General features: G+C 64.4%; 1 protein-coding gene across 10 annotated transcripts; it reads right to left on the bottom strand.

Annotated features, from left to right (window-relative positions):
• Positions 1-758: 758 nt before the first annotated feature.
• Positions 759-23,927, bottom strand: LOC119705095 (furin-like). Of its 10 annotated transcripts, XM_038147106.1 has the most exons (36): positions 23,799-23,927; positions 23,415-23,474; positions 20,135-20,519; positions 16,330-16,428; positions 15,610-15,705; positions 14,921-15,049; positions 14,597-14,673; positions 14,154-14,242; positions 13,794-13,966; positions 12,722-12,934; positions 12,532-12,632; positions 12,314-12,417; positions 12,007-12,124; positions 10,905-11,084; positions 10,681-10,805; positions 10,152-10,268; positions 9,570-10,076; positions 6,499-6,588; positions 5,550-5,797; positions 5,283-5,456; positions 5,118-5,214; positions 4,578-4,761; positions 4,308-4,445; positions 4,078-4,197; positions 3,879-4,001; positions 3,625-3,811; positions 3,469-3,546; positions 3,047-3,256; positions 2,828-2,950; positions 2,573-2,626; positions 2,333-2,451; positions 2,037-2,131; positions 1,828-1,951; positions 1,560-1,717; positions 1,251-1,373; positions 759-1,095 (listed from the first exon to the last, which is right to left on the bottom strand). In XM_038147106.1, exons 3-36 carry the CDS (start codon positions 20,312-20,314, stop codon positions 953-955), a joined length of 4,896 nt encoding a protein of 1,631 aa, XP_038003034.1. In that variant the 5' UTR covers positions 20,315-20,519; positions 23,415-23,474; positions 23,799-23,927; the 3' UTR covers positions 759-952. The 10 variants fall into 10 exon arrangements, 9 of the variants coding, with proteins under 9 accessions (XP_038003034.1, XP_038003033.1, XP_038003029.1 ...); XM_038147105.1 differs by lacking the exons at positions 23,415-23,474; positions 23,799-23,927 and adding an exon at positions 22,418-22,682; XM_038147101.1 differs by lacking the exons at positions 20,135-20,519; positions 23,415-23,474; positions 23,799-23,927 and adding an exon at positions 22,418-23,390.
• Between the last annotated feature and the right edge of the window lie 2,956 nt (positions 23,928-26,883).

The following is a 26,883-nucleotide window of genomic DNA, read 5'->3' as shown; positions in this document are numbered from 1 at the left end:
GGGCCCGCGGGGCGGCGCCGCACCGGAACCGCACCGGCCCCGTGCCCGCCCCGCACCGGCCCCGCACCGGCACCGGCCCCGCACCGCACCGGCCCCGCACCGGCACCAGCCCCGCACCGCACCGGAACCGGCACCGCGCCGGAACCGGAACCGGCACCGACACCGGCACCGCACTGGAACCGGCACCGCACCGGAACCGGCACCGCACCGGCACCAGCACCGCACCGGCACCGCCACCGCACCGGCACCGCGCTGCCCGCAGCCCAGCCGAGCGGCCGCTGCCCTGCCCGGTGCGCCCCGTCCGGGTGTGCCCCATCCCAGTGCCCCATCCCAGTGCCCCATCCCAGTGCCCCATCCCGGTGCCCCATCCCGGTACCCTATGTGGTGTGCCCCATCCCAGTGTGCTCCATTCCGCTACCCTCTCCCGGTGTGTCCCATCCCGGTGTCCCATCCCGGTACCCTGTGTGGTGTGCCCCATCCCGGTGCCCCATCCCAGTACCCTGTCTTTGATCCCTGTCCCGTGCCCTGTCCCAGGGTCCCGTTCCAGCCCTCTGTCCCAGTGCCCTGTCTCAGTACCCCCCATGCCAGCTCCTGTCTAAGTACGCCCCATTCTGGTATTTCTTTTTGGTACCCCATGCTGGTACACCACGTGCCCTGTCACAGTGACCTGTCCTGGTCATCATTACAGTGTCTCGTCCCAGTGCCATGTCCCAGTGCAGTACAAGTCCGTGTCCCCTCGCAGCTCCTAGATGCACAGCTGCAGAGCTCGTGTGTTTATTGTACAAGATGAAAGCGGGCAGGAGCTGTGGGTGCCATGTCCCACCCTGAGGAATGCAGGAGCCCCTGCCCTGGGGCTCAAGGACCACACAGCCACCCCGCAGTACCCGCTGCGCAGACAGGGCTCTGCTGTGCCCCCAAGCACTGCCAGGGGATGGATCCAGGGCTCCTGGTGTCACCGCTGCCTCTTGCGGATGGCAATCAGGTCCTGGTGGATGGTGCAGAAGCTGGGCCGCTTGCGGGGGTCATACTCCCAGCAGCGCTGCATCAGCTGGTACACCTCCTCAGGGCACTGCTCGGGGGGATCCAGCCGCACACCTGGGCAACAGGGATGGGGACATGGATCACTGGCCCCTCACCCCCCCACATCCCACTGTGGGATGTGTCAGGCCCATCCCACAGGCACAGCTCCTCAGCGCTGGACCCACAGCTCATGGTGGCTCTCAGGAGCCAGCCCCAGCCGTGTCCCCTACCTTGTTCCACCGCCTCCCGCGTCTGCTGGTTGCTGAGGTTGGCATAGGGGACGGCACCCAGGCTGAAGGCTTCCCACAGCAGGATCCCAAAGCTCCAGACATCACTCTCTGAGCTGTATCGGCCTGGGGACATGGGGCCGGACAAATGGTGTTGGGGACACGCATGTCACCACTGCCCAGCTGTGCTCCTGAGGGCTCTGCCTCCCTCCCCAGGACCAGGTGCGTGGGAGTGGGATAGTGCCAGACTCCTGGCTCCTGGCTCCCAGATAAGCTGTGGGGTGCCAGGCCATGCCCGGCTCCATCCTGTACCATAATTGAGTGCTTCAGGGGCCGTCCACTTGACAGGGATTTGCTTCATCCCCCCTGTGGAGGCGTAGACGCCATCCTCCTCCTCCCGTGACATCCCAAAATCACTGATCTTCAGGGTGTTCCTCTCCGTCACCAGGCAGTTGCGAGCAGCCAGGTCCCTGGGACAGCCCCAAGCAATCAGCCGTGTGCCCAGCTGTCCCTGGGGCTCCACCTGGCACGGGATGGGTGGTGAGGATTCCAGGGCTCCCCCTGTCCTGCCAGGGCCCACCTGTGGATGCAGTGCTTGCTCTCCAGGTACTCCATGCCGGCGGCAGCATTCTCTGTCATCTTGATCAGCTCCTTGGCGCGGAGGTGGGGACCCTCGCTGCGCAGGAAGGTCAGGAAGTCCCCCCCTGTGCCCAGATTGCAGAGGCGGTGGGTGCCAGGCAGCGCTGACCGGCTCAGCCACGCGTGGGTGCGTGGGGACGGGGCGCTCACCCTGCACCAGCTCCATGACGATGTAAATGGGCTGTTTCTGCGTGCAGACGCCGATGAGCCGCACGATGTTCGGGTGCCTGTACTGCTTGAGGATCCTGTGGGGACAAGGATGGGCACTGGGAGTGTAGGGGGGCCCAGCTGCCCTGGGCACAAGCCTCCCGTTGCCATCCCCAGGGAACTCTGCCCAGCCAGCCCGGGGACACGGCCCTCAGCATGGAGGTGCTGCAGTCCCAGCAGTGTCAAACAGCTCCAAGAGTGGACAGATGTAACAGGAGAAGCCCAACAGCCACACGGACCTGGCTTCCTGCAGGAACTTGGCCTTGAGCTCAGGCGGAAGGGTTTCCCGGCAGGATTTCACAGCAACGGGGGAGTTGTCAGCACGCAGGCGTCCGCTGAACACTTCCCCAAAGTTACCCTTCCGAGACACAGGTGCACCAGGCTCAGCTCACCGTGCGGCCCCAGGCAACCCTTGTCCTCCTGCAGACCCTGTGAGGACAGCCCTGCCCTCCTGCAGACCCCACAGCACCCCATCTCACCCGACCAATGCGTTCCCCCAGCAGCACGTCCTCGTGGTTAAGCACCCATTTGTCCTGCAGCAAACAGACACCAGTGAGCTGCCCCTGGCCCACATACCCATGCAGCCTCTCTCAGGCAGAGCCCAGGTCCAGGTTCCCCTGTCTAGCTGGAGAAGCATGCCTGTGGCTCTCAGCCCAGCCATCAACAGGAGAAAGGGCCAGGCAGAGCTGCCCCTGCTCAGGGGGGCCCATCCTCCTCCCTTCTGCCTGTGTCACCTTGGGCACAGCCCTGGCCAGGACAATGCCACTCTTGCGGGTGATGGGCTGCTGGCTCTGCAGGAGGTGCTGGATCAGCAGCGGAATGGTGGGGAAGCTGTCACCCTCCAGCCGGAACATGTTCTGCAGGGAGGGAGGCCAAGAGGTTGTGAAGGGCAGGAACCCGCGCCTGCCCATGCAAGGCCACCCCAGCCATGCCCCCTGCTCGTGGTCACTCACACCGACAGCCTGGATGATGAAGTGCCGGGGCTGCCCATCCCACAGCACGCTGAGCACGTACTCCTGCTTGCCCTGGCTCTCCCGCACCAGGAAGTCCCCACTGCAGGTCAGCAGCTCCTGCACCTCCGAACGCGGGATGGCCCCGTGGTACCAGACCTGCTGGCACAGCGGCTTCTGCACGTCTGGGATCAGGGGCACGGGGGGCGGCAGCTGGAAGGAGACAAGGTGAGCCCAGCCATGCGCACTCCTGAGCTGTGCCGGAGGTGGGGCAGCAGGAGTGTCTGGAAGCTGTGCCCAGGGCAGATGGGAGCAGAATCTGGAGGGGCTGAAGCAAGGGGGGCTGTGTGGCCAGAAGGGAGAGGACAGGCTCATCAAGGCAGCTGGGCAGAGAGCAGGGTGGCCGGAGGCACCCAGGGACTCACCGAGTACTTTGGGCTGAAGATCCCTGTGATATGGTTCTTGAGGGTCTCCAGCGCACTGGTCCCGCTCCGCTCCTGCTCCTGAAGGAGGCATGGGCCGTGCATCAGCTGTGCAGCCCATCCCTGCCGCTTCCAGAGCAGGGAGGCGAGATGACTCACCGTGGAGGAGACGGACTGCCGATCCTCCGGCAGAGGCAGGGCAGGCAGGGGGTCCCTGACGTCCAGCTCTGCCAGCTTCCTGGCCAGCAGGTCCCGCTGCGCCTGCAGCTTGGCCTGGGCACAGAGGCAGCCCTCGAGTTGCTGCCGCGCCTCGTGCAGCCCCTGCCGCCTGCCCAACAAGTGCACCCTGGGGAGGGGACGGGGCGGTCAGCACCCGCTGCCCGGGCCCCTCGCCCCCCTCTGCTGCACCTCACCGCTCCCCGGGGCTCCGGCCCTGCTCCTCATCCTGGATCTCCGCCTTCAGCTGCTGCATCTGCTGCTCCTTGATGCTCACGGCCTCTGTGGCGGCCACCAACTCCTCCTCAACCGATGTCAGGCTGCAAGAGACGTGTGCCAGCAAGGAGCTTAGCCCCTGCCCCTCACCTGCCCCTGCCCATGGCTAGGCCCACTCACCAGTGCTGGACACTTTCAAGGGTCAGCTCATTCAGCTGCAGCTCCCCCGGCACCAGGTTTTCTGTGTCCTCCAGCAGACTCTCATCAAAGGACACAGTTGGTGGCATCACAGATTCGTACCTGTGGGCACCCAGGACAGCTCTGCCTCCACTTGCCCCGTGCCGGCCGCTGCCAGCCCACGGCAGCAGGGCCGTACCCGGCAGAGAGGCTGCGGCTGCGTGGAGCCATACTGGTGGCTCTGGATGAAGCTGCTGTACTCAGTGGCAGGGTCGATGGCCTGGATGGCACTGGCAATCTGCTGATGCACGGCCGAAAGATCCTCCTGTACCAGGCTGCTGATGCTGCAGTACTCCCTGAGGATCTCCTTTCTGTGGGAGCACTGCTGGTTCTGGGGGGCCATGGGCGTGCCCAGGGGTAGGGAGTGGGGTGCAGGGCTGGCAGCAGGGCACAGGAGGGGCGGTGCAGCACGGGGTGGGCAGCGGGGCAAGCGGGGCACTTACAGGACGAGGACCATCTCCTGCTGCAGGCCGTAGAGGGACTGGTGCAGGCTGGGCAGCACGCGCTGGTAGTGGTGCTGGTGGTGCAGCGAGGCCGCCTGCACAGCCAGCACGTACTGGTTGTGCAGGGCATGGAGCTTCCAGAGGCTGCGCACATACTTCTCCTTCGCCTTGTCCCGCTCCTTGTCTGTGGAGAGAGGCTGTGGAAAACCCCAACCGCCAGCACATCACCCTTCCCAGCACCGGGGCAGGGGCCAGAGGGAGGGCTGGGAGAGGGTCCCAGGGCAGGCAAGGGGACCAAGCCTGGGGTGGTTACACTGTGACACAGAAATGCTCCTGACCCACAGCGTGGTGTCCCAAGGCCCCCAGAATTCTGCCTGGCTTTCTGGGGGCCAGGCTGGGCTCCTCTCTGCTGCCCAACTCCAGAACCCCCACCCGCTCCAGGCTGGGCTCTAGTTTCCACAGAGTGCAGGGTGCTCCAGCCATCCCTGACCCATAAGGGAAGCTGGGAGGTCACGCAGGGGACAGGGGCCAGGTTGGCACCTTTGCTGGCCTCCTGGTACTTGCGCTTGGCCTGGGCGCTGTCACGGGCCAGGCTGCGGTACTGTGCCTTCAGCTTCTCCATCTCCTGCTGCGTCGTCTGGAGAGGGACACGGTCAGGGAGCGGGTCCAGCACATTCTCTGGTTCCCCTGCTGGCTCCAACGTACCCGGCTGTACTCCTGGCTGAGCTGCTGCCACTGCTCGCTGAAGGCTTTGCGCAGCTGCTGCTTGTCGCGGATCAGCAGGCTCAGCTTGGCCAGCGGCCCCGCCGCCAGCTCCTCCGCGTGCCGCCGCAGGATCTGGCTCAGCGTCTCTGTCTGGCTCACCAGCACCCACCAGGACTGCAGGAAAGGGGGCCGGGGTGGCGTGGAGATGGCATCCTCCAGCACCTCACGGGCTCTGCGGGGCACAGGCCTACTCTGAGGCATCCCTACCTTCTCGATCTGACCACCATGGTTGCCTTGGAGCTGCCAAGAGCCCTCCTGCTTTTCCAGCTGGGAGAACATGTGGTGCAGCATCCCTGCATACTCCCGGTCGCTCTTGGCCCGCTGTGACATCCACTTCTTCATGAGCTCCAGGAGGCGCAGCTCCCCATCCTGCAGCCGCAGCAGTGCGCTGTGCCCCTGCGGGCACCACAGCTCCGGCCCGAAGCCCATGGCACCACTGCGCAGCCAGGGGAAGTCTGCGGGGCACCAGGACAGCCTGAGCCACAGCTGCTGCCCTGCGCTGTCTGCACCAGAGGCCGGGGCCCTTTGCATTTCACACCCTCCTACCCCATCATCCGGTCTGTGCAGCAGAGATGGCCCTCCACCCACTGCAAACAGCCTCGCAAAGCCTATTCAAAGCAGCAGCATGAGTGCTCCAAGCTCTGTGGGAGCTGGGGCCTGTGGGATGGTGCTGGGAAGGAGGAAGTGTGGAGCCATACACAGCAGTGCCACCTCTGCCATGCACAGGGCTGCTCCTCAAGGGCAGCGTGGCCGTGCTCCCCACCCCTGGCAGGCACAGCCCCTCCTCTGTGGCAGCTCCAGCACTGTCACCCCTATGGCCACAGCGTGGGAGCTCCCTGGGGCTGGGACACTGGTGGGAAGCCAGCAGAAGCTGAGGAGGGTGCTGAGCCCCAGAGAAAGGTGCTATACCTGGCTATGTCCCAGCATGCAGGACTCCAGTAAGGCCATTGGGAGTCAAACTGATCCCAGTGGCAGTCCCTGGGTGCCCTGAAGCAAGAGGGCAGCAGGAGCAGGAGAGTGCTGGGGCGCCCCCCTGTGCAGCACAGGATGTCTCCTGGCACAGCCCTTGACCTCACCAAGACCTACCCCCCAGCCCTACAAAGGAGTCCCCCTGTCTCTGCTAGTACCTCACCGGGGCACAGTCCTTCCAACCTACATTTGTTGTTAGGTCTCCGTTGTGAGGCTGCTGCTGGCGTCCTGCTGGGGCCGGGACTGGCGCGGTCTGGACCCGGTGCAGCTCCAGCTCCTGGGGAGGAACAGGAAACCCAGTGCTGACCATAGAGCCATTGCGAGATTTCCTGCGCTTCCTCCCCTCCCTGCCAGTCCCCGCGCCAGCAGCCAGCACGCAGTTCTGCTGCAGCTAGGCATTTCCCAGCCCCACCACACCTCCCAGCTGTCTCCCACCAGGGCCTGACACCAGCAGGTCCAGACCTGCATCCCTAGGGCTCCACTGCTCCTGTGCAGCCTTCGCCCAGAGCCAGTCCCACCCAGCAAAGTGCCCTCAGCCGTGCCTGGTCCTGCCTGACTCCGAGTCCCACTGCATGTCCCTGTGTCTCCAAGAGACTGCAGGACCTGGGGGGTCCTGAGGGCTCTGCGTAGCCCCACTGAACTGCGGCCTCCCTGTCACCATCCCCAAGCCTGGCCCTTGTCCCCGGGAAAGGCTGCAGGACAGAGCACCCACTGACGGACACGGCGAGTGCCATGCCCCAGCCCTTGCTGCCAGCCTGCATCCACACAGCCAGGACCACACTCCCTGCGGCAGCCCCGGGCACCGACCCTGCACAGGGCTTCACTGGTGCCACGGCGGCACTGCTGAGCCCGGGCAGCCCTGCCACTGCCACTGCCACTGCCCCTGCCCGGGGGCACAGCCCAGGGCAGCTCCACGCAGCTCAGCCCGGCCACCGCCGGGGTGTTTTGGCCTGAGCCCTCTCCTCTGACTGGCAGGGAGGCTCCGGCGCCAGAGGAGCTTCAATGTCACCTGCAGGACACCGCCGGGCCGATTCCACTTTTAGAGGAAGTCAGGGAAAAGCGTGTCAGCCGGAGCTTTGCTGACTCGCCTTCCTAGAGCGGAGCAACGTGGGGTGGCCACGTCCTGGAGCAGCTCCCAGGAAGGGCTGTCACCGTGCGGCTTCTCCCACCACCGCCATCGCTTCAGCATGCCCCGGGCAGCGGGGTCCCCTCCCGCCTGCGCCAGGCTGCTCCCGGGCGGCCAGGCTGACCGCGAGGGCAGCAGCTCCCTTCGGGAGGCACGACTGCTGCCCGGCCCCGCCTCGGGAGAAGAGGAAGAGGAGGGCGAGCGCTGCAGTCTGTGCACGCCGCGGCACCCCGCTCCCGACCGCAGGAAGCCGCTGCGGCCCCAGGCACGGCGAGGCCGGGGGACTCCGCAGGGAGGAGCTGCCTCAGTGACGGAGCGCAGCCCCAACAGGCTCCTTGGTGGCGGCCGGCAGCCCGCGGGGCTCGGGGAGGCTGGGGTGGGCTGTGTCTGCAGCTTGGCCGCAGCTCCAGCGGGTCCCAGGGGCAGCCCGGCCATTCCTGCACCAGGGCGGTGCTGGACACGGGCCGCAGCCGGGCCCCAGGCTGGGGTGAAGGGACGGAGCCTCGGGCTGTGGGAAAGGGGTGCTAAATCGCCAGGCTTTTCACACGCACACACACCCCATGCAGCCCGTTTCTGAATTAACTGCCCTCGAAGCACGTCCCCGTAAGCAGCCGTTTCCCCTCGCTCAGGTGAGGGACAGCCCCTGCCCATCCCCACCGCATCTCCTGCCCACAGCCGGGAAGGGCAGTCCCTGGCCCGGGGCTGCAGGCAGGGCTCCAGCCCAACCCCGCACCTGCAGAGCAGATCTGGGTCCCCTGAGGCCCACAGGCCCCAGGGCCAGGCCACGGCCCCAGCCGGGCACCCACGGCATACAGAGCACAGGCAGCGGAGCTGGTTTGCATAGTTCTGAACATTTAATAACTCAGTCTCTCTAGCGTTATATCCACATCCATTAAATTAAAAACAGGCTCAGGAGGCAGCTCCCGGCTGATTAAATTACAAGAAAAAATTACTGTGCACCAAAAAGTTGTTATAGAAAAATAGTCCTGTGGCCCCTGGCCAGTGGCTCCATCCATGGCAGGCGCAGGTGGGAGCCCACGCCGTGGCCCCGGTGTGCGGCGGCGGACGGCAAAGGGGCGCGTGGCACTGGCCCCCAGCCCACGGGGAAGGGGCAGCGAGGGGAAGGGCTCCAGCGGGGAGCAGGACAGATTGTCACCAAGTGGGGGCAAGGCACGTTGGGGGGCTAGGGCTGCAGGAATGCTGGGCACTGCCCAGCACAGGCAGGACGCAGGCAGAGCTGGGGCAGTGCTGGCACTGGCGCTACCTGACAGTCCCAGCCAGCAGCACCTACAGCCCTCCCCGGGGGCAGAGCACAAGGGGCCCAAGGCAGCCCCCCAAAGCAGGGACTGTGCGAGGGGTCCCTGCCCAGGCTCTGGGCTGTGCCAGGGGCACGGGATCAGGCGGTGCCCAGCCTGCTGCTCCCCGGTGCCAGGGCTCCTCCCCGCTGCAGGCAGCGGCGGTGGGATGGGCAGGCAGTGGACAGCAGCAGCTGAGGCCTGGCCATTATTGCTGTCAAAGGGCACGGGTGGAAGCAGACAGGCCCAAGGGAGGTGGCAGGGAGCTGGGACACAATGAACCGAGCCTGGGACGCAGCTCCGCACGGGCTGAGGGCGGGAGGGGCAGGGGGATGCTGTGACACAGGCCGGGCTCAGCCCTGCCACAGCCAGCCCACCTTGAGCCATGGCAACCCAGGATTTCACACGCTGCCCACCCTGGAGAACTCACAAGACCCCAAGCAGCAGCCACACACCCAGCATGGGAGACACTGCTGCCAGTGCAGGGCCAGGAAGTGTCGGGCCCCACTGCCACCAAACACCCCGGCATGGGGCACAGGATGGACGCAGGGCCAGGAGAGATGGTGCAAGACTGGGACAGTGCCTGTGCTGGGGATGGTGCCTGCAGGACCACGCCTGGCCACCCAGACTAGGGCTGAGGGATGGTGCCAGTGGGTGGGAGCCCCGGGCTGCTGCAGTGCAGGAAGGGGACAGGGGCAGAGTCCAGGGCCCCTCAGCCTCACCTGCCCCAGGCCTGCGGTGCTGGGCAGGGAGGAGGGAGGGGCAGGAGGGCTCATCAAAGGGCACTTTGGTCTCTGATGAAGGCAGTCCTCTCGCTGTGGGCCTCATAATCCTCACCGTCCGACTCAGAGGGACCCTCCTCCTGCCAGATGTCGGAGGGGAGCCCCTTGTAGGAGATGATCCCGCTGTCCAGGGCATACACCTTCACACCCCGCAGGCTGAAGCCTGAGCGCGCTTGCAGCACCAAGAAGATGGTGACAAAGATGATGACAATGAGGATGCAGCTGAGGCTGGCAATGAGGACAGGCAAGTTGACCGGAGGGGGGGCCTCAGCTGGTCCTTCGCCATCCGCCAGGGCAGGGGATGCACGGCTGCTCTGCGTCTGGTGGGAGCAGGAGAGGTCCAGGCTGCTGAAGTGGGAGTGCGCAGGACAGGTGAGGCACTGGTTGGGGCCGGGTCCCGCACAGGTGGCACAGGAGGGGTGGCAGGGCAGGCAGAGGTGGGGTGCAATGGGCTCCACGCTGTTCTCCAGGTTGTAGTGCGTGCTCTGGACGCCGGGTGCGAAGCCAGGAGGGCAGCGCTTCAGGCAGCTCTTCTGGTGCAGGTAGTAGCCCTCCTCGCAGACTGTGGGACAGGCAGGGTCAGCACGGGCTGGGGCTGCCTGCGCCCGCGTTCCCCCCCTGCTGTCCCCATACTCACCCACACAGGTCTGGCTGGGGGTCAGGGTCTTGCAGCCACTGCTCTCCAGCTGGTTGGAGAGGCTGGGGGAGTCGGTGGCCGTCCCGTACAGCACAAGTGTGAACTTGGTGAGCGTGCCTGCAACAGCGCAGGGTGAGGACCACAGAGGTGCCCCCAAGACCCCTCGTGCCCGTGACAGGCACAGGGAGGGGGCCCACGCTGGTCCCCCATCCTGGCTGCCAGGGCACAGCAGGGTTGTGCCCCCATCTGGAAGAGTGTCTCTTGTGGGGCCATGCCCCTGCACAGGACTCCCAAGGGGCAGGGGTCAGGTGAGTTGCTATGGGGTCTCCTCCTGTCTGGACTGCCCCAGAGGGGCTGCAGCACCATCCCACACGCCCAAGTCCAGCCTCTCCCCAGCCACCTCACCCAAAACAGCCAAGATGTTACTGGCCCCTCAGCTCAGGAGCAGGGTGGAGGAGGAAACTGCATGACTACACAGCTCACATCCCAGACTTGGAGGGAGGCAGTGGACAGGGAAGCACACCCCTACCGTAGTTCTTGGCATCACTGGTGTTCTCAATCTCCAGCACCCACTCCCCGGAGGGGTCCTCATCCCACGAGTGCGTTGTCATGAAGGCCCAGTCATTGAAGCCATCGGCCGAGAAGTCGTGGGGCCTGAGCAAGAGGCAAGCTGTGGCTGTCAACACATCCCAAACTCCCCAGCGCCAGCCAGGCCAGGGGCCAGCGTGGGGCACCCCAGAGTCCAGCACCTACCTGGCAGCCAAGAGGGTGGAGCGGGTGCCCATGGGACTGACCAGGTGGATGGCCAGGTCCCCCCGCCGGTTGTAGGACAGCGTCAGCCGGGCCTGCGCGTGCTCCAGCCGGCTGATGTAGTTGGCTTTCCCCAGGCAGGCATCCACCTTCCGCCGCACCTCGAGACGCTTCCCGATGTCCCTGCAGAGGACAGGCAAGCGTGAGGCCGGGCCCAGACCAGGGGGACGTACCACAGTCCCCATTCCTTGCTGTGGGGCTCCACAGCTGTCCTGGGGACTGGGCACTAGGACGGCCGGAGCGGGAATCAAACCCGCAGTGGGTCAGAGTGGCACCACCCCTGAACCAGTGCCAGACGGGAGCGGGCAGCAGCAGGGGTGCCCCAGCTCATGGGCACGAGGGGCGGGAGCTGCGCTGCCCGGTGCTGCCTGCCCAGGCGCCACTCCACACAAGCCCTGAATGGGCCCTTTATTCACACACCGCAGCCCAGCTACACCCTGCAGGGCCCAGCCAGGGATGGGATGCCACGGGCAGAGCCGTCCCCATCCTGCTGCTGGCGTGGGGCCGCTCCCCCCACGATGCCAGCCCTGGTGCCAGCACAGGATGTGCCTGCTGTATCCACACAGGGCTGGCTCCCCAGGGGGGTCAGGGCAGGGCCCAGCCCTAGCTCCCTTCATGCACGGGAACATGATCCCCCCCTCACCCAGGAGCCCCTAGGGAGCGGCCTGTCCACAGGCAAGACTGCACATGCTGCACTGCGGCAGCAGCAGCCAAGCAGGAGTCAAAGGAGCTTCTGTCTGCCCCCTGAAAAGCCCCTCTGTCCAGGATGACTCGTGCTGGCTGCACCCCAACCGCAGCGCCCCAGTCTGCCCACATCCACTGGCCCAGCCCCACAGCAGGGAGGCTCATCAGCGACGTCAGGGCTGGATGGCCGGAGGTGCCTTTCCCAGCTCTCCCCAGGCTCTTGCAGGAGGATGCTCCAAGGATCTCAGCAGCAGTTCAGTTCCCGAGATTCTCTCCACTCCCTGCTCTGGGCCCAGAGGCTCTCAAGCTCCCGTGCAGAACAGATGCTGAGTGATCCTCTCCTGGGCTCAGCAGCCCATACCTGGGCTCTGCAAGGATGTCAATGACACACTTCCTCTGAGGTCCCACCGTAGTCCAGTTCTTGGCCAGGCTCACCATGGCCCCGGCATCCAGCAGGCCGTAGCCATACGAGTGGCTGACTGTGGACAAAGGGGGGGTCAGCACCGCTCCTGGGGGTACCCAGTGAGGGATGTTCGCCTGGCCATGCTGCATGCTCCCTGGGCCCTCCTGCCTCCCCCAGGGCTGCTAGGGCACTGTGCCTCAGCACCCCGAGGCCAGTGGCACATGTGGGACTGGGAGAGCCCGGCCCCATCCCAGCACCCCAGTACCTTTGCGGCCAACGCCATTGGTGACCCAGTCGTTGGCGTTCAGGTGAGCCGGCTTCGAGGTCTGCACCACCAGGTGCTGCATGTCCCGCCACGTCAGGTTCTTGCTACAGGGAGACATGGAGCTGGGGTCGGTGCTAGCCCCTGCTGGCCCCAGGCAGGTCCAGGTGCAGGTGCCACTGCTGCACGGGGCTGACACAGCCCCCCCGTCCATCCCTTACTTGGCTTCCAGGGCGAGGGCGATGATGCCGGCGGCCAGGGGTGCTGAGGCCGACGTGCCGGTGTGCAGCTCAGTGCACTTCTGCCTGAGGTCAGTCGTCACCTGCGAGGAGCAGTGCCAAGAAGGAAACGCTGCAGGCACATCCCACCCCCCGAGCCCCTGGCCCGCGGACAGCAGCAGCCCCCACTCACAATCTGCTTCTCATTCTGGTTGCCACTGCTGTAGGTGGTGGCGAGGGTGGAGGAGCAGGCCTCGCTGTACCAGGGCACGTTGCCGTACTGGGTGGTGCTGCTGATGGACAGCGTGTAGATGCTGTTGGTGTAACCGTCACAGTTGCAGCTGTCATGCTCGCGGCCCCCATTCCCAGACGCCCAGACGAAGATGGAGCCCAGCCCGCCTCGGCCCTAGCAACAGAGGCAGGGTGAGGGCAAGCACCAACACTGCCACACACAGCAAACCCCAGGCTGGAGCTGGGGACAAGTGGGTGGCGCCAGCCTGAGTCGAACAGACAGAGCAAATGCAGCTGGGACCCGGGGGACAGCACGACACCCCAGTCACAGCCCACCAGCCTGGGCGCCCTCACCACCACTGTGCCTAGGGAAGGTGCCCAGCACCTCGGCAGAGACTCCAGGGCTGTCCCAGTGTGTGACACACCAGGCAGCAGGAGGCCCAGACAATGTGAGGCTTCCAGGAGCCCAAGTCTTTTTCTGCTCAGAAGTCACCTGGCCTGACTCTGGCTGCATGGGACTGCAGTGCCTGGCAGAGCTGTGGGAGCCCACAACACAGCCCCAGCCATGTCTTGGCACCCAAATGTGGCAGCTACCCTTGCAGAGGACATGACAGAGTCAGCATGGCACCACACACATCCCTCTGTAAGGAATCCTGAGCAGAACATGACAGCTCCCCAGCCAGGCAACCCTGACAGCACAAAGGGACAGTGGGGGACGGTGGGTGGAGGAAGCGAGGGTGAGCAGCTGGCAAAAACCAGAGAAGAATCAGGAGAGGGCTTGGGAGAGCAGGGAGAGAGCAGCCCACACAGGAGCCCTCACGGCCGTGAGATAACACCACAAGGGAGGAGTCCTGACTCAGAGCCATCGCACAGGAAGAACGAGAAAAACTAACAGAGCCTGATCCTAGAGATGGGCTGGAAGATGGCTCATCCCGGGAGGGCCAGGGTAACATCCAGGGCAGGCAGAGGGAAGGGTGACCTAGGAGAAGGGCAGGAATAAGGCCAGTGCTCCCCCAGCAAACCCTCCTTCTCACCTGGCTGACCCCACGGAAGAAAGCCTCCTCTGCCAGCCGGGCCGGGCCGTCCACAGTCTTGCCGTCGTCCTCAGGGCCCCAGCTGGCACTGTAGATGTGGATGTGGTTGGGGTTGAGACCCAGGGAATGGGCCTCCACAGCATCGGTCACCTCCCCATCCAGCATGCGCACACCTGGGGCCAGAGAGCAAATGTCACAGGGAGCAGCCACGGTGCCGCTGGCGAGAGCCCTCCAAGCCCCGCTGCCACCTGTGCCACGGGCTGTCACACGGCTGCTGCAGCCAGCAGGGACAGGGTCCCCAGCTCAGCTGCTGCTGCAGCCACTCAGCACTCCCAGGACCCGGCGCAGGGCAGCACCCACCTCCGATCCTGGCGTTGTATGCCACGCCAACGCCACAGATGCCGTTGTTTGCCACAGCAGCCACTTCCCCAGCACAGCGCGTGCCATGTCTGCAACCGAAGCAGGACGAAGCATGCTCATACAGGGTGTGAGGAGCACAGGGGTCGGTCAGCACGGGCTGCAGCCCCAGCACCCCCAGCCGGGCTGCCTCCTGTCCCCTCGAACCAGGCAGCCAATGAAGGCTCCTCCATCTGCCCTCCTGCTCCAGAGCCAGGGCACTGAACAGCCACACTGGCTCTGGGCAGAAAAAGGACGCTGGTCACATCAAAAAGGGAGGTGAAGGGTTCCCCATGGGGCAGAAGCATGCCACCAGCCTCACAGCTTCCAGCGGCCCATGTGGGGGGCACTGCATCAAGTCCCTCCACACTTGGGCTCTGTATCTTCACCCCTGCCTCCTGCCTCACCTGTTGTCATTCATCTGCGTGTAGCGGGGCTGCGGGTCTGGGTCCTGGTCATTGACATCAAAACTTGCCCCTGGGTCCTGGAAGACAAATTGGGCACTTGGAGAATGTCTACCTCAGCCACCAAGCCCCACTGCCCTTACTCCATGCCTGCACTCCATGGCATGAGGCTGAGCTGAGCAGGGTGGGCAGCCTCCAATCCCATCTCCACGTCCCACCCTGGTGGGCACCAGCCTCATACCTCACAGCTCTGGGGTTGCCCTGCATGGACACAGGTGCCCAGACCAGCCCCCATGGCACTCCACCCCGCACCATCACCCAACTCACATAGTTGGCCTCCAGGTCAGGGTGGTTCTTCTCAATGCCGTCATCCAGGATGGACACCACTATGCCCTTGCCCGTGTATCCCTGCTCCCAGGCCTGACGCACATTCAGGTCCCGCTGGTTTGTGTTGTACTGCCAAGAGAAGCCTTGGCACTAGGAGATGCACCCAGCCATAGCCACTGTGATGGGCCCAAAACCCACCCAGCTCTCACCCCGCTCCTCTGTGGGTTGTGACAAGGAACCCCAGGGATCTGGGCACAGGGTTGGACACAACTAGCTGAGAAGGGCTGCTCTGAAAGCAAGACTGAGGCCCAGCCTGTGCTTGAGTCCCACAGACAAGGCACCCTTTGCAGAGATCAGGCTCGTGCCCAAGCTCCAGGAAGCAGGCAGAGGCAGGGACCCATTCCTGGGCGAGGCAAAAGGCTGTACCTCCCAGTCCAGCCCTGGGCCCCGCCCGCCCCCCCAGCACTCCAGCCAGGAGCCACAGCTCTGTGAGCAGAGCCTCCTCCCTGGGGTGTTCCCATAACACAGCACTGGGCGGCTGCCCCAGGCTTTCCCCCTTCTCCTCCTCCTCCTTCCTGCCAGCCTAGCAGCAGCTGCTGCCTGACAGCAGTTCCTAGGTTGCCACATCTGTGTCCCCAAGCTCGCAGCCACAGTCATGAGCACAGGCCCCCTTCTCACCCGACACTCACCAGGTACCACTGCTGCGGGAACTTCGGGTCCGTGGGCTCCATGAAGACGTCTCGCTTGGTCCTGCGCTTTGCCACCTGCTGCTCCAGCCACTGCACCTGAGGGCAGAGAAGGCGTGGGGTCCCCCGCCGACCCCTCAGGCCACAGGTTCATGACCCCAGCCCTTAGCCTGCCTGGAGGGGCTCTCCCCAGGGAGCTCACAGTCAGCTCTGGGCTGGCAGAATATTGGACCTGTCAGAGCTGCTGCCACCCGCAGCCCGCCCCTCCAGGCCCCCCTCCTGGCTGTGCCCTGCAAACGCTGTGCTCCAGTGGAGCGGCACGGTCAGAGCACCAAGCTCCGCTGAGACACGGGCTGCCAAGGGCTGCCACGCCACGCCACAGGCCTTCCAGGGCCTGGGCTGACGCCAGAGGATGGGGAAAACACACACCACTGCTCTGGGGTCTGTGTATTGCCCTGCACACCTTGTCCTGCTACAAGTACACAGAGCTCTCCTGGGGACAGAGGCTCTCCTGGGGACAGAGGCTCTCCGGGCCCTGGGATTGCAACAACCCACGGGCCAATGACCCCTTCACCAACCCCTGCCCTTGCCAGACATGCGGTGGGCTCCCACCCGCCTCTGCCAAGGAATGGTTAAGGCAGCTCAGCCCTGTCCTGTGCCCAGCACTGGCTCACGTGTCTTTGTGAAGTGCCGGGACCAAAGTCAGGCCCTCCTCGCTCGTACCTGCGGTTCCCTGGCCAGGCGGCTGTGCCAGGGCTGGTGGGGCGAGAGGGAACGCTTCACCACGCCGCGGTGCCGAAAGTGGTAATAGTCACCAAAGATCTGCAACAGAGAAATGCTGCTCGTGGGACAAACGCGACAGCCTGGTCTCCCTGACTCTCTACACCCCAAGTGTGCAATCCGGAGCTCCAGGGCTGCCGTGCACAGGCTGGGCCCCCACTCCAGAGTGGCTGGTATTATGGCCGGTACTCTGGGTGGCACCTCCTGTGAGAAGCTGTGGCAGCTGGTGACAAGACAGCTGGGAAGACCCTGGAGTAGCAGAAATGCAGCTGCTGTGCACCTCAGCCTGCTGCAGGTCCCCACATGGCAGCAAGTCTAACATTGTCCAAAGAAACTGCTGCGCTAGCAGGAAGGTCCCAGGCAAGCAGTGGCAGAGCAGGACAGGCCTTTTAGAGTCAGCCTGTGAGAGACACCAGACTCGGGAGACAAACCCACTGCTTCTCTCCCAGTGCCACCCAGCTCCTCCTGGAAGAAGGTCCCAGCGGCTCCAGGCCCCACACTCCAGGTGGCCCTGGCCAGGGCAGGGTCTGCAGCAGCCTCTGCACGTCTGGACAGGCTGCTGGCTTCTCCCCAGGTGCCCCACTGGAACACCCACCCAGTGCCAGCCTCTACCTGAGGCACAGCCAGTTTCAGTGGGGCAGAGCAGGGGGCATGCAGGCACCCAACCCCAGCGGGGTCCAACTCCCACTGCCACGGAGCCGTGCTGTCCTCACCCCAGCTCCACTGCCATGTGGGGACAGCCCAGACCGGGACTCCAGCACAGCCCAGCTGGGGCAGGATGGGAATCCGGGACAGCTGGTGGGGCCAGGAGGCCATTCTGCCGCCCAGATGGTTATTTTTAAACCCCAAACCCTCTCCAGCGCTGTCATTTCCGTATCCCCTCTCGCACATCCTGGGGCTGACGGACACAGCGGCCCCACCCTCGCCGCCCAGGGCCTCCCAGCCCAGCAGCCTGCCCTGACTGGGGAGAAGGGGACAAGCACGCACACAGCCCCCTGTGAGTCACAAAGTCCAGGCAGCAGCCACAGGCAGGATCCAGCTGCCCAGGCTGTGCCAGAGCTGGAGGGGCTGGGCTGCACAGGCTGTAGGAATATGAAGACATCTCACCCTCCTCCATCTCAGGTTGCCCCAAAACAGTCTGTTTGGGGCTAACAAACCTCCCCAGCTTATTAGAGCTCTGCAGATGTGCTGCCAATTTGGACAGACTGGGCCAAGCAAGGTGCACCCAGCTGAGCACCCTCGGGCCCAGAGCAGCAGTCAGCTCTCCCAGGTACGCACTTCATCCCAAACCCTGGGCCCGCTCCTCTGGCACACCGTGTTCCCCAGGATGCCTGTCAGTTCAGAGCCCTTGAGGAGGTAGCAAGGTACAAAGCCTCAGCACAGGGCTGGTGGGGGAATGCAAGCTGCAGGCTGGTTGCCCTCCCTCAGCATCCCTCAGCCCCTCTAGGGTTACGGACAGAGCCCAGATTGTTCTTGCACACAGACTGCAGCTCTGACTGGTCATCCACCTGGATTAGGTCTGCACTGACACTGTGGTGGCAGCCGGGAGCTGGCCAGCCCACACACTTCCACCCTAATCTCCACTGTCCCTGTCCTCAGCAAGGACAAAGCCACCCCCCAGCACCACGTGTCCCTGGTGCCAGTTCAGTGCTGCTGCCCAACCCCTGGCCACAGCTCACAGCTACCCCGGCCAGCCCCAGGGCTAGAAGGCTGCCTGTATGCCTGACCACAGCCCCTGGAGTGGAGCAACATGCTGGACCTGCAGCCCAGTGGTGTGGGAGACAGGACCACCCCCTCCCAGGATGGCACTGTCCCGTCAGCACAGCCCAGGGATGGCACCATCAGTGTCCTTCCCCAGCGACCCCAATACCAACAGAGGGGGGCAATGCCTGTGCCCCCTTCTCTGCACAATCCCAGCAGTGCAAACCCCTACACGCCCACCTCACTGCCACATGCAGCCCCTGCCTCTGACCCACGACCCTCCACTGTCCCCTGTGTCCTCCTCAAGCCCTCCCCAAGGCCACTAGAGCAGTCACGGGCCCTCTGCCCGAGGTGCCACTGGCTCCCATTCCACAGGCAGCAGCATAGCCACAGGTATGCCAGGACAGCACAGCTTTGGGGACAGTGTCCAGACCCCGGGCTGAGGCCAGGATCCTCTCAGATAAGGACACTGGGGCCCTCTTACTGGGACACGGCCAGATGCACCCAGTCCCCCCACTCCCAGCCTGGCTGCATATCCTGTCCCAGTGGCACACACCCCCAGGAGCAGCAGTCCAGAAACCCGCAAGGGAAAGCCAGGCTCTTTCCAGCCACGCTCTTCCCACCGGACTGCCACGACCCGTCTGCGAAGCCCTGGCCAGCAAACCTCGTCCCGCAACGCAGACAGTGGGACAGGCTCCAGAACGGGAGAAAACATGCCCAGACCAGAAGCTCCTGCTACAGCCTGGGCTGCTGCAGCGTGTGGGGCTCTGCTTGCAAGGGCAGGCTCACTGCTCTGAGGGGATGGGGAGCCAGGAAGAGGAGCCAGCCTCCAGGCGCAGAACCACAGTGCGGGGAGAAGACAAGGGCAGAGCTGGCACAGAGCCTCTGTGGCTCACAGGGATGGAACTCATGACAGGCCTGGGCTCTCAACTGAAGTACAAGGCCCTGCTCTGTGGGGATTAAGCCACAGAACCAGTGCCCCTTGACCCTGGCAGCCAGGCCTGGGACCAGGCACCACAGCATGATGGGAAGCACTGCCAGGAGCAGGCTGATGCTACCTCACCCCATCCCCACTCCAAGGGGTCTCATTAGAGATCCAGGCTGGTGGGACATGCCACTCTCCCAGTCCCCTATGCATGGCAGCTGCCTTGGCCTGACAAGCTCCTTCCCCGAGATCTGCTCTGAGCCACTTCCACACCGGCAGCAGTGAATGCCAGCAGGGAATGCCACGGCCCACCCAGCACGGACACCCTCACTGAGATCTAGCCACCATCCCCACAGTTCACTCCTATGGCACAAGTCCCAGAGGGCCTGGAGTACCCAGTGCCCATGCAGGGCTCCTTTTGGGTGGCAGGACAAGGTCCCGCTGGCTCCTGCAGCAGCCACCTTCCCACTGCTCCCAGCAGCTGCTCACAGTGAGGTCCTGACACTGCAGCCACCAGTTGTGCAATTTCCTCTGGGATTTCAGCCTGCACTTCCTTCCCGGAGAAACAGCTCACTCCCAGCACAGCCACGCACACTGCCTGGCCGCTGGCTGACAGCAGGGAAAGCTGAGAGTTGGGGGAACCTGCTGACACACCTTCTGTCAAGGACAGTTTAGGAGTAAGAACACCCAGCAGCTGTCAGACCCCTCTGGGCATAGCTCAGAGGCTCTGCTGCTGTCCCGCCGCACCAAGGCCACGCTGCACTGGGCAGCTTGCTGTGGGGAGCAACGGTGGAACCTGGAAGCCTCCCCCACCCATCATCACACAGCACTTCCAGTCCAGCTCCTCCTGGTACGACGGGCTTTTCCTCCTTCCCCATGCAGCAGGCAGTGTGCCACACCGTGTCACCAGGCGGTCCCAGTGACAGGGGGAGAGCCTGGCTCCATACAGGTAATCGAGTCAAGGCAGCAGATGCTGGAAAGCCACAGCAAACGGGCACAAACACAGTGGCCCTGCTGCCAAAAAGAGCAGGCCCCAAGCCAGCTCTGGGACTAAGCTCCGCGCCTGCCCAGACCATGTCAGAGAACACTAGTCCAGTGAGGAGAGGGAAGCAGGAGACTTACCGGGCCTAGGTTGAGGAATCCATGCTTCCTGGCCAGCCTGTCAGCCTCCTGGGGTCCTGCAGGGACGAGCACAGCCCAGGTGTTGGTGTAAATATGCTGGGCCAGCACCTCCTGGTCCAGGAGAGTGAGGGCAACCACCAGAGTCCAGAGCAACAGCAGCGAGCAGGGCCTCAGATCCATCAGAGTATCGGGGTTCCTCGAGCTGGGGAGCAGGAGGGTCCCAGGAGCAGGAGGGTCCTGGGAGAAGCAAGTCCGGCAGCCTCCCAGCGTCAGCGCTCCGAGGCACACCGGCCTCTCTGCCCTACTGGTCCCAGCTCAGCCCGAGCCCACATGGGGCCAAGCCCACAGAAGCACAGGAACAAACCATCCAGGACAGAAGCACGATCTGCAGAGACAGGACAGAGGTCATGCCCAGGGCACCTTCCCTCAGGCCTCGGGAGGGCAGGCGGCACCACACGGAGACGTGGGTCAGCCGCTGGGCAAGGGGGCCTGGCACACAGCGCCCGCTGCCCCCCACGGCACACTGACAGCCGAGGAGCGCCTCCCTTGGCGGCGTGCCCACATTCTGCTCCTGCGTGGAGGTGCTGTTTACCTTGCCTATTACCCAATGTTTGCTTATAAACACACGGAATTAACCAGGAGGAGAGGAGGGCACCAAAGGAGGGGAGAGGCAAGGCAAGAGAGACTGCTGTGCCTCCTGCTGCCACTACCCCTGCCCCAAGTGGGATGGGACTATCTGGGTCCCACAGAGGTGGGAGCAACTGGGATGGGAGGCCTGCCTCTCCAGTCCCAAGGGGACACCAAAGGAGATGTCCTCGGGTGCTGTGTGAGGAATTCCAGCAAAATGAGAGACTGGAAGGAGAAAAGTCAAGGGGAGCTCCTGATCTCGAGCAAACCTGCAGGCTCTCATCTCCACAGCCATTGACCAGGCAGTGCCTGGCAGCCATGGCAAGCGCTGTGCTGCCTGTCACCAGCAGCAGCTCAGCTCTGCCCTTCCTCTGGAGCACAACATGGTGACACCGGTGTGACTCATCCCCGCAACCCGGAGAACCAGGAAAAGGGGCAGGAAAACGGGCACACCGTCACCTCCAGCCTGAACCCAGGGATGCCCAGGAACAGCTCACACTTTGTGGGACGGCAAACACAAGAACTTGTAGGGAAAGAGCAGGGAATGACCCCACCCAGCGTAAGGGAGCCCATGACACGATGGTGCCAGGGTGAGCTACACACTCGGAGCTCCAGAGGGACCCTGGAATATCTGGTCATGCTTCAGAGACAGCTGGAAAAGTGAGAGCCGGCAGTGCCCAGAGGAGCCACATCCCCCTCCATCCAGAAGCGGCCACAGCGAGCTGGCAGCCTGCGGCACTGCCAGAGGAGAGAGCTCCGAGCAGAGCAGCGGCCAGAGACCCTGCCATAGGCTACGGCAGAGAGTGCAGCGACTCTGGCACAGCGGGGCTTCCCCGTCAGCGACCTCAGCTCGGCCAGCCCCGGGCCGGACCGCCCCAACAGAGCCCACAGAGCCGCGAGCACCCGCCGGAGGCCGTACGGGAGCCCCGGGTGCCAGACTGTCAATGTCAAGGCCCTCCGCACAGTAGGGCACAATGGAAAACTATCTGCCGTGGTCTACCAGCGTACGTGCCAACACCTGGCCCCCAGGCCGGGCTATTTCCCCACCTCGCTGGTCCCGGCGCCAGCAGCCGTGCCGCTCCGGCAGTGACCGCTGCACGTGGGGACAGTCCGGCCGCCGGGGAGAGCCCGGACCCCGCGGCGCCTTCCCGCCGGACCCGGCGCCAGCGAACTCCGCGTGCCGGGACGGCCCGGCCGCCGCACCCGGCCCGGAGCCGCGCTCCCGGCTCCGCACCGCGGCCCGTGCTCGCCGCCCAAGCACCCAGCCCCGCACAGGAGCAACCCAGCGGCGGCGGGCTGAGCGGCGGGCCCCGGCCTGCACGCACGGGGCGGCTCCGGCGGCGGAGCTCCGGACGGCGGCGGCCGGGCTGGGACGCGGCCTGGCTCCCGCTCGGTCTCCCGCAGCGGCGGCTCCGGCTGCCCCCGCCGCAGCTCCGAGAGCGGCCTCCCGGCCCCCCACTCGCTGCCGGGGACCGCCGGGCCCGCACATCCCCGCCGGCAGCGCCCTAAGCCGGGGGCTGCCCAGCGGCTGCGACCCCGCCGGCCGCCCCGGCCCCTCCGCCGCCCGGGTCCCGTCCGGCAGGGCGGCCCCAGCTGTCAAACCGCGGTCGCCGGCCGCTCGAGCCCCCCAGGCCGATGCCGCTCCCGCGTCCTTACCGCGCGGCCTGCCCGCTCCGCTCCGTCCCGTCGGCAGCCGGGCCCGTCTGTCGGCGGCGCCGCGTCACGCCGCGGGGCGCCCGGAGCGCCCGCCCCGGAGCCGGGCCCGGCCCAGGCAGGGGCGGCCGGGGCGGCCGGCGGGGCCGCTTGTTTACGCCGCGCAGCTGTCAGCGCCGCCCGGCCCCGCCCCGACGGCCGAGCCACCGGCCCCGCGCGGCTCGCTCGGCTCGGCACGGCCCGGCCCGGCCCGGCCCGGCCGCCGCTCCGCCGGGCGCCGCCGGATGCCGTCACCGCCGCCCGCCCCTCCCGTCCCGCGCTGCATCGCCGGGTCCGGCGCGGACCCCCGCGACCCCTCCGCGCCGCCCGCCAGGGGCACCGCCGGGATCGGGGCCGCTCCCCGTCGCCAGTACCGGGCACGGCCCGGGGCTCTGCACGGCCTCTCTTGCAGCCGGGCGTGGGGCTGTCCTTGCCACCCGGGGGGTCCCCTATGCCAGCCCAGGCAGGAAACCCGGATCTGCGCTGCGAGAGCCGTGAACCCCCGCATGGGCCCGCGGGGGTAAGGGTGCCTGCAGCGAAGAGCACGCAGAAGATGCCCAGTTTCCCACCTGGTGCAGCAAGCGGTGGGTTATGCTGCGTGACACGGGGCTGGCAGGACATACGCCCCGCCAGACTAGCCTGTTCCAGCCCTGGCTGGAGACCCCGGAGTAGAGGGCTCCGCAACCAGGCTGCGGGAATCACACTTCACATGAGGTCCATATCGATGGGCTGCAGCCCCGGGTCGGTGTGCAGCAGCCTGACAGGGAAACTGTCTGGTAAGGAATAACACAAGGAAAATCTATCAGCCCCGTTTCAAGACAGATACTTCCACCAAAGAGAAAAGGTGAGAAGTGAAACACAGCTTCAGTCATTTGTAAAGAACAACCCACTGTGGGCACAGGACCATGTCATTAGCAACACAAATGCAGCAGAACCCAAAGTGACCTGAACCCAAACTGACCTGAATCCTCCACACCTGCGATGAGTCTGGCAGCCTGGGGCAGGAGCAGGTCCTAGTGCTCTTGACAGAGAAAAGGAAGTCACTCAGATACCATGATAGAGATCGTGAAGCATTAGCAATCACACAGGAAACAGTCACCTTGGCAACCGAGATGCTGAGAACAGCCCAGAAAATCTAGCACAGGGCAGGTTGCTGTGCTAAACTAGGTTAGTTCTGCAGGGCAGCACCCTGGCCGCAGGTATTCAGGCTGGGCCGACCCTGGCAGCCATCCCCAAGTGCTGCACCAGAGACCACCAGCCACAGGGACTGTGGTGCCCCAGGCCCACCTTCAGGGCCATGGTCCGGCCAGGGGGAGAAGGCACCCACCAGACAGGCAGCACTCACCCCAGTGCCACTGCAGCATGCTCAGGAGTCGTCCCTGTAGCTGGCAAGCCCAGGCCTGCCCTTGGGGCACAGGGAGCCAGCTGTGCCCCATGGGGTTATATGGAGGATGCACGGACAGGGGCAGGTCCGGAGCTGGAGTCCAGACCGGTGGTGGGAGGGAGGATGGGATGCGGGCTGCCTGCCCCACCCATGGAGCTTATCTCTGGATGTCTCCTTTGGGCGCCGGCAGCCCAAAGGTGAGGAGCTGCTGCGCAGCCCTGTGACACACGGCGCTGAGAGGAGCTGACAAAGGGCCCTTGTCACCGTGGGCTTATCGCGGTGCTGCGGGGCAGGCAGGCAGGAAGCACCGCGCTCTTACGCAAACCACTGGCCTGGGATCCGCGCTGACCCCACAGCCCTGCCAAAGAAAACGCCTGAGGGGGTGAAACAGCTACTGCACATCTGCCAGGATCACAAACCCTCCTCTCACTTGGGGCCCACGGCTCAGAGGCACCACTGCACCCCAGGAGACAGCAGAAGCAGCTGCTCCGTGCGGCAGCGCCCAGCAAACTGGCAGCACTACTGCCAGCCAGCCGTACTGTCCCGTCCTGCGAGGTCTGCCCTGCCAGGATCCCCTGGACTACGGCCACAGGGGCCAAACTGCTCACTGGGGGATGGACAGGATCCCCCACACTCCACTGAGCACGATGTGGCTTGGCTTGGCTGCACACACAATCAACAGAAACCCACTTTCATGGAAAAATCAGGTTACTTTTTAGCTTTCAGGTTGCAGAATACAACTGCCCATCTGCCCAAGCTCCCTGGGAAACAGAGCAGCATGGGCTGCACCCCTGCCTGCAGGCACCCCAGCCTGGGGGACCTGCAGGATTGCAGGTGAAAGCAGCTAGTGAGTGGGCAATAGCAGGAAAAGGGCAGAGAGCCCCCACAGAGAAACCAGCACAGAAAACCAAGTAACAGGCAGAAACCTGGATGCAGCAAATCAACACCAGAAGGTTTACCCAGCACAGAGCAGCCTGCTCTGCCCCCCATGCCAGCAGAGTCCCTCTGCTGTGCTGTCCAGCCTTCTCCCTGCACACATCCTCACACTCTCCCGAAGCTAAGGCTGCAGTCCCTTTCCCTGGAGTCTCCCCAGTCCATCCCCTTCCCTCCACACTGGATAGTACCAGCAGGCCCTTTGGTGCCCAGGGAGATGGCACTGCCGTGGCCCAGGCAGGATCTGTGCCCCACAGGGTCCAGCTGGCTCCAGCAGCTCTATTTATCTCTGACTCCCAGACACAACATCTCACTGTGGCCACATGCAGGGACTCAGGCCCAGCCCAAACACCCTGAGCTTGCCCTGCAGTACAGCTGCAGACACAAACAGCAGCTGCTCAAGGTGGGTTCTGTAGCTATCTGCCTTAGGCTTTGTCAGCAGCAGTCCTAATGCTGCCAAGGTATTGATCCACAGCCTCGTCTGGCTCTGCCCCTGCTCTGGGCTGCGGGATGTGCCCTTCCATCACCTGTCCTGTGACAGCACCCTGTCATCACCTGCTGGTCAGGTGCAGGGATATCCTTGCCCAGCCTAAGTCTGTAAGGTGCCTGTGGCATTCCACACGAGTGACACACACAGCAGCACACACACATATGGGCAGGGAGCACCAGGCTGGGAGCCCACCTGCAGCCCAGCAGCAGGAATGCCATGTGCCCATGGGCTTGGTGGGCTGGGGAGGGGGTGCTCACAAGCCCGGACACACAAACCCAGCCCAAAGACCAGCAGGTGTGGCTGGCACAGCACTGAGGGGCAGACTGGCCCATGCTCCGGGCTCACTCGTGGAACAGCTGCCAGCCTTCCATGGCCTCACACCACCCCAGCAAGGGGGGGCTCAGCCCCACAAAGTGCCTCCCACCCTGCTGCAGCCCAGCTGCCAACTGCCAAGCGCTGCAGGGCCAAGATGTCAGCAGCCACTGCGCTGGGGAAAGGGAACACAGGGCAAAAGACTTCAGTGGAGGGCATCTTCCTGCCATGGCCTCCAGCACCTGGAGCCACAGAACTGAGCCAGGCTTGAAGGCATTTCCCTGTTTGCCCAGGTCTTTAGTTTGGCTTCACCTGAATGGGACAGTGTCTGCTTTGTGTGCAATCCCCAAGCTTCCTCCTAGCTGTGGCCAACTGTTCCTCCAAGCTTATTCCTTGCCACGTGGCACAGGGGTCACCAGGTGGGAACAGGCTGTGACAACCCTCAACATTGACAACATAAACACAGAGTGGGTGCTCTGGTTGTCACCTGGGTGCAAAGGCCAGAAGCACACCAACAAGCACACAGATCCACTCTTGCTCATTCCTGGCAGACACTGCAGGTGCTCTAGGATTATAAAGGCATCGATGCCTCAGTTGCTCAGGCAAACCACCAGCTTCAGGGCATCATTTCAGCAGAAACGGGTTTGTATGGAGGGCACTGCAGGGACACCCTTCCCCAGAACTAGAGCAGGGACTGAGTCAGAATGCCAGGTACAGCCAGCCAGTGCTGCAAGGGACTGGGCCCACCTGCCCCCATGCCTGGGGCAGCCACCCCCACCTGCAGCCCAGCCAGATCATGGGCATCCAACTGGATCTGCCCAGCCCTGGCATTTCTGTAGGCCAAAGAGAGTCCCCCAGGAGAGAACCAGCCTCCAAGGTGGCCTTGGGACCTCTGCAGCCTCTTCTGGGACCAGACTAGGGTGGTACTGCTGCAAAAAATTGTGTCTGCTCTCCCCTAGACTGCCTGCAGGAGATGCTGCCAGAGGGACATCTCCCAGCCCAGACCAAGGACACCAAAAGAAAAACACTTCCCTGCACTCGCTTATGGATTGTGCTCCACTGCTGACCCACCAACTGGAAAAGCACATGCACCCTGGCCTTTCCTGGCTGCCAGAGTGGCCTCACCCCACAGGGCCTCTGCCACACAAGCATGAGAGCACCTGCTCTGCTACTGCCAGTGAACTGTTAAAGCGTGGCTCTGCCCCCCTGCTTCCTAAATTTCCCTGCCAGCAAGCAGATTTCATGGAAGATAAAAGAGGGTTTCCTCTTCCTTTCTTCGTAGAAGCCAGCAGAAGATAGCAGGCAGAACGT

Source organism: Motacilla alba, chromosome 10 (assembly GCF_015832195.1).
Source record: "Motacilla alba alba isolate MOTALB_02 chromosome 10, Motacilla_alba_V1.0_pri, whole genome shotgun sequence".
NCBI classification, from domain to species: Eukaryota; Metazoa; Chordata; class Aves; order Passeriformes; family Motacillidae; genus Motacilla; species Motacilla alba.
Note: the sequence above shows the minus strand (reverse complement) of the source record. Positions and strands in the feature narration are given on the sequence as shown.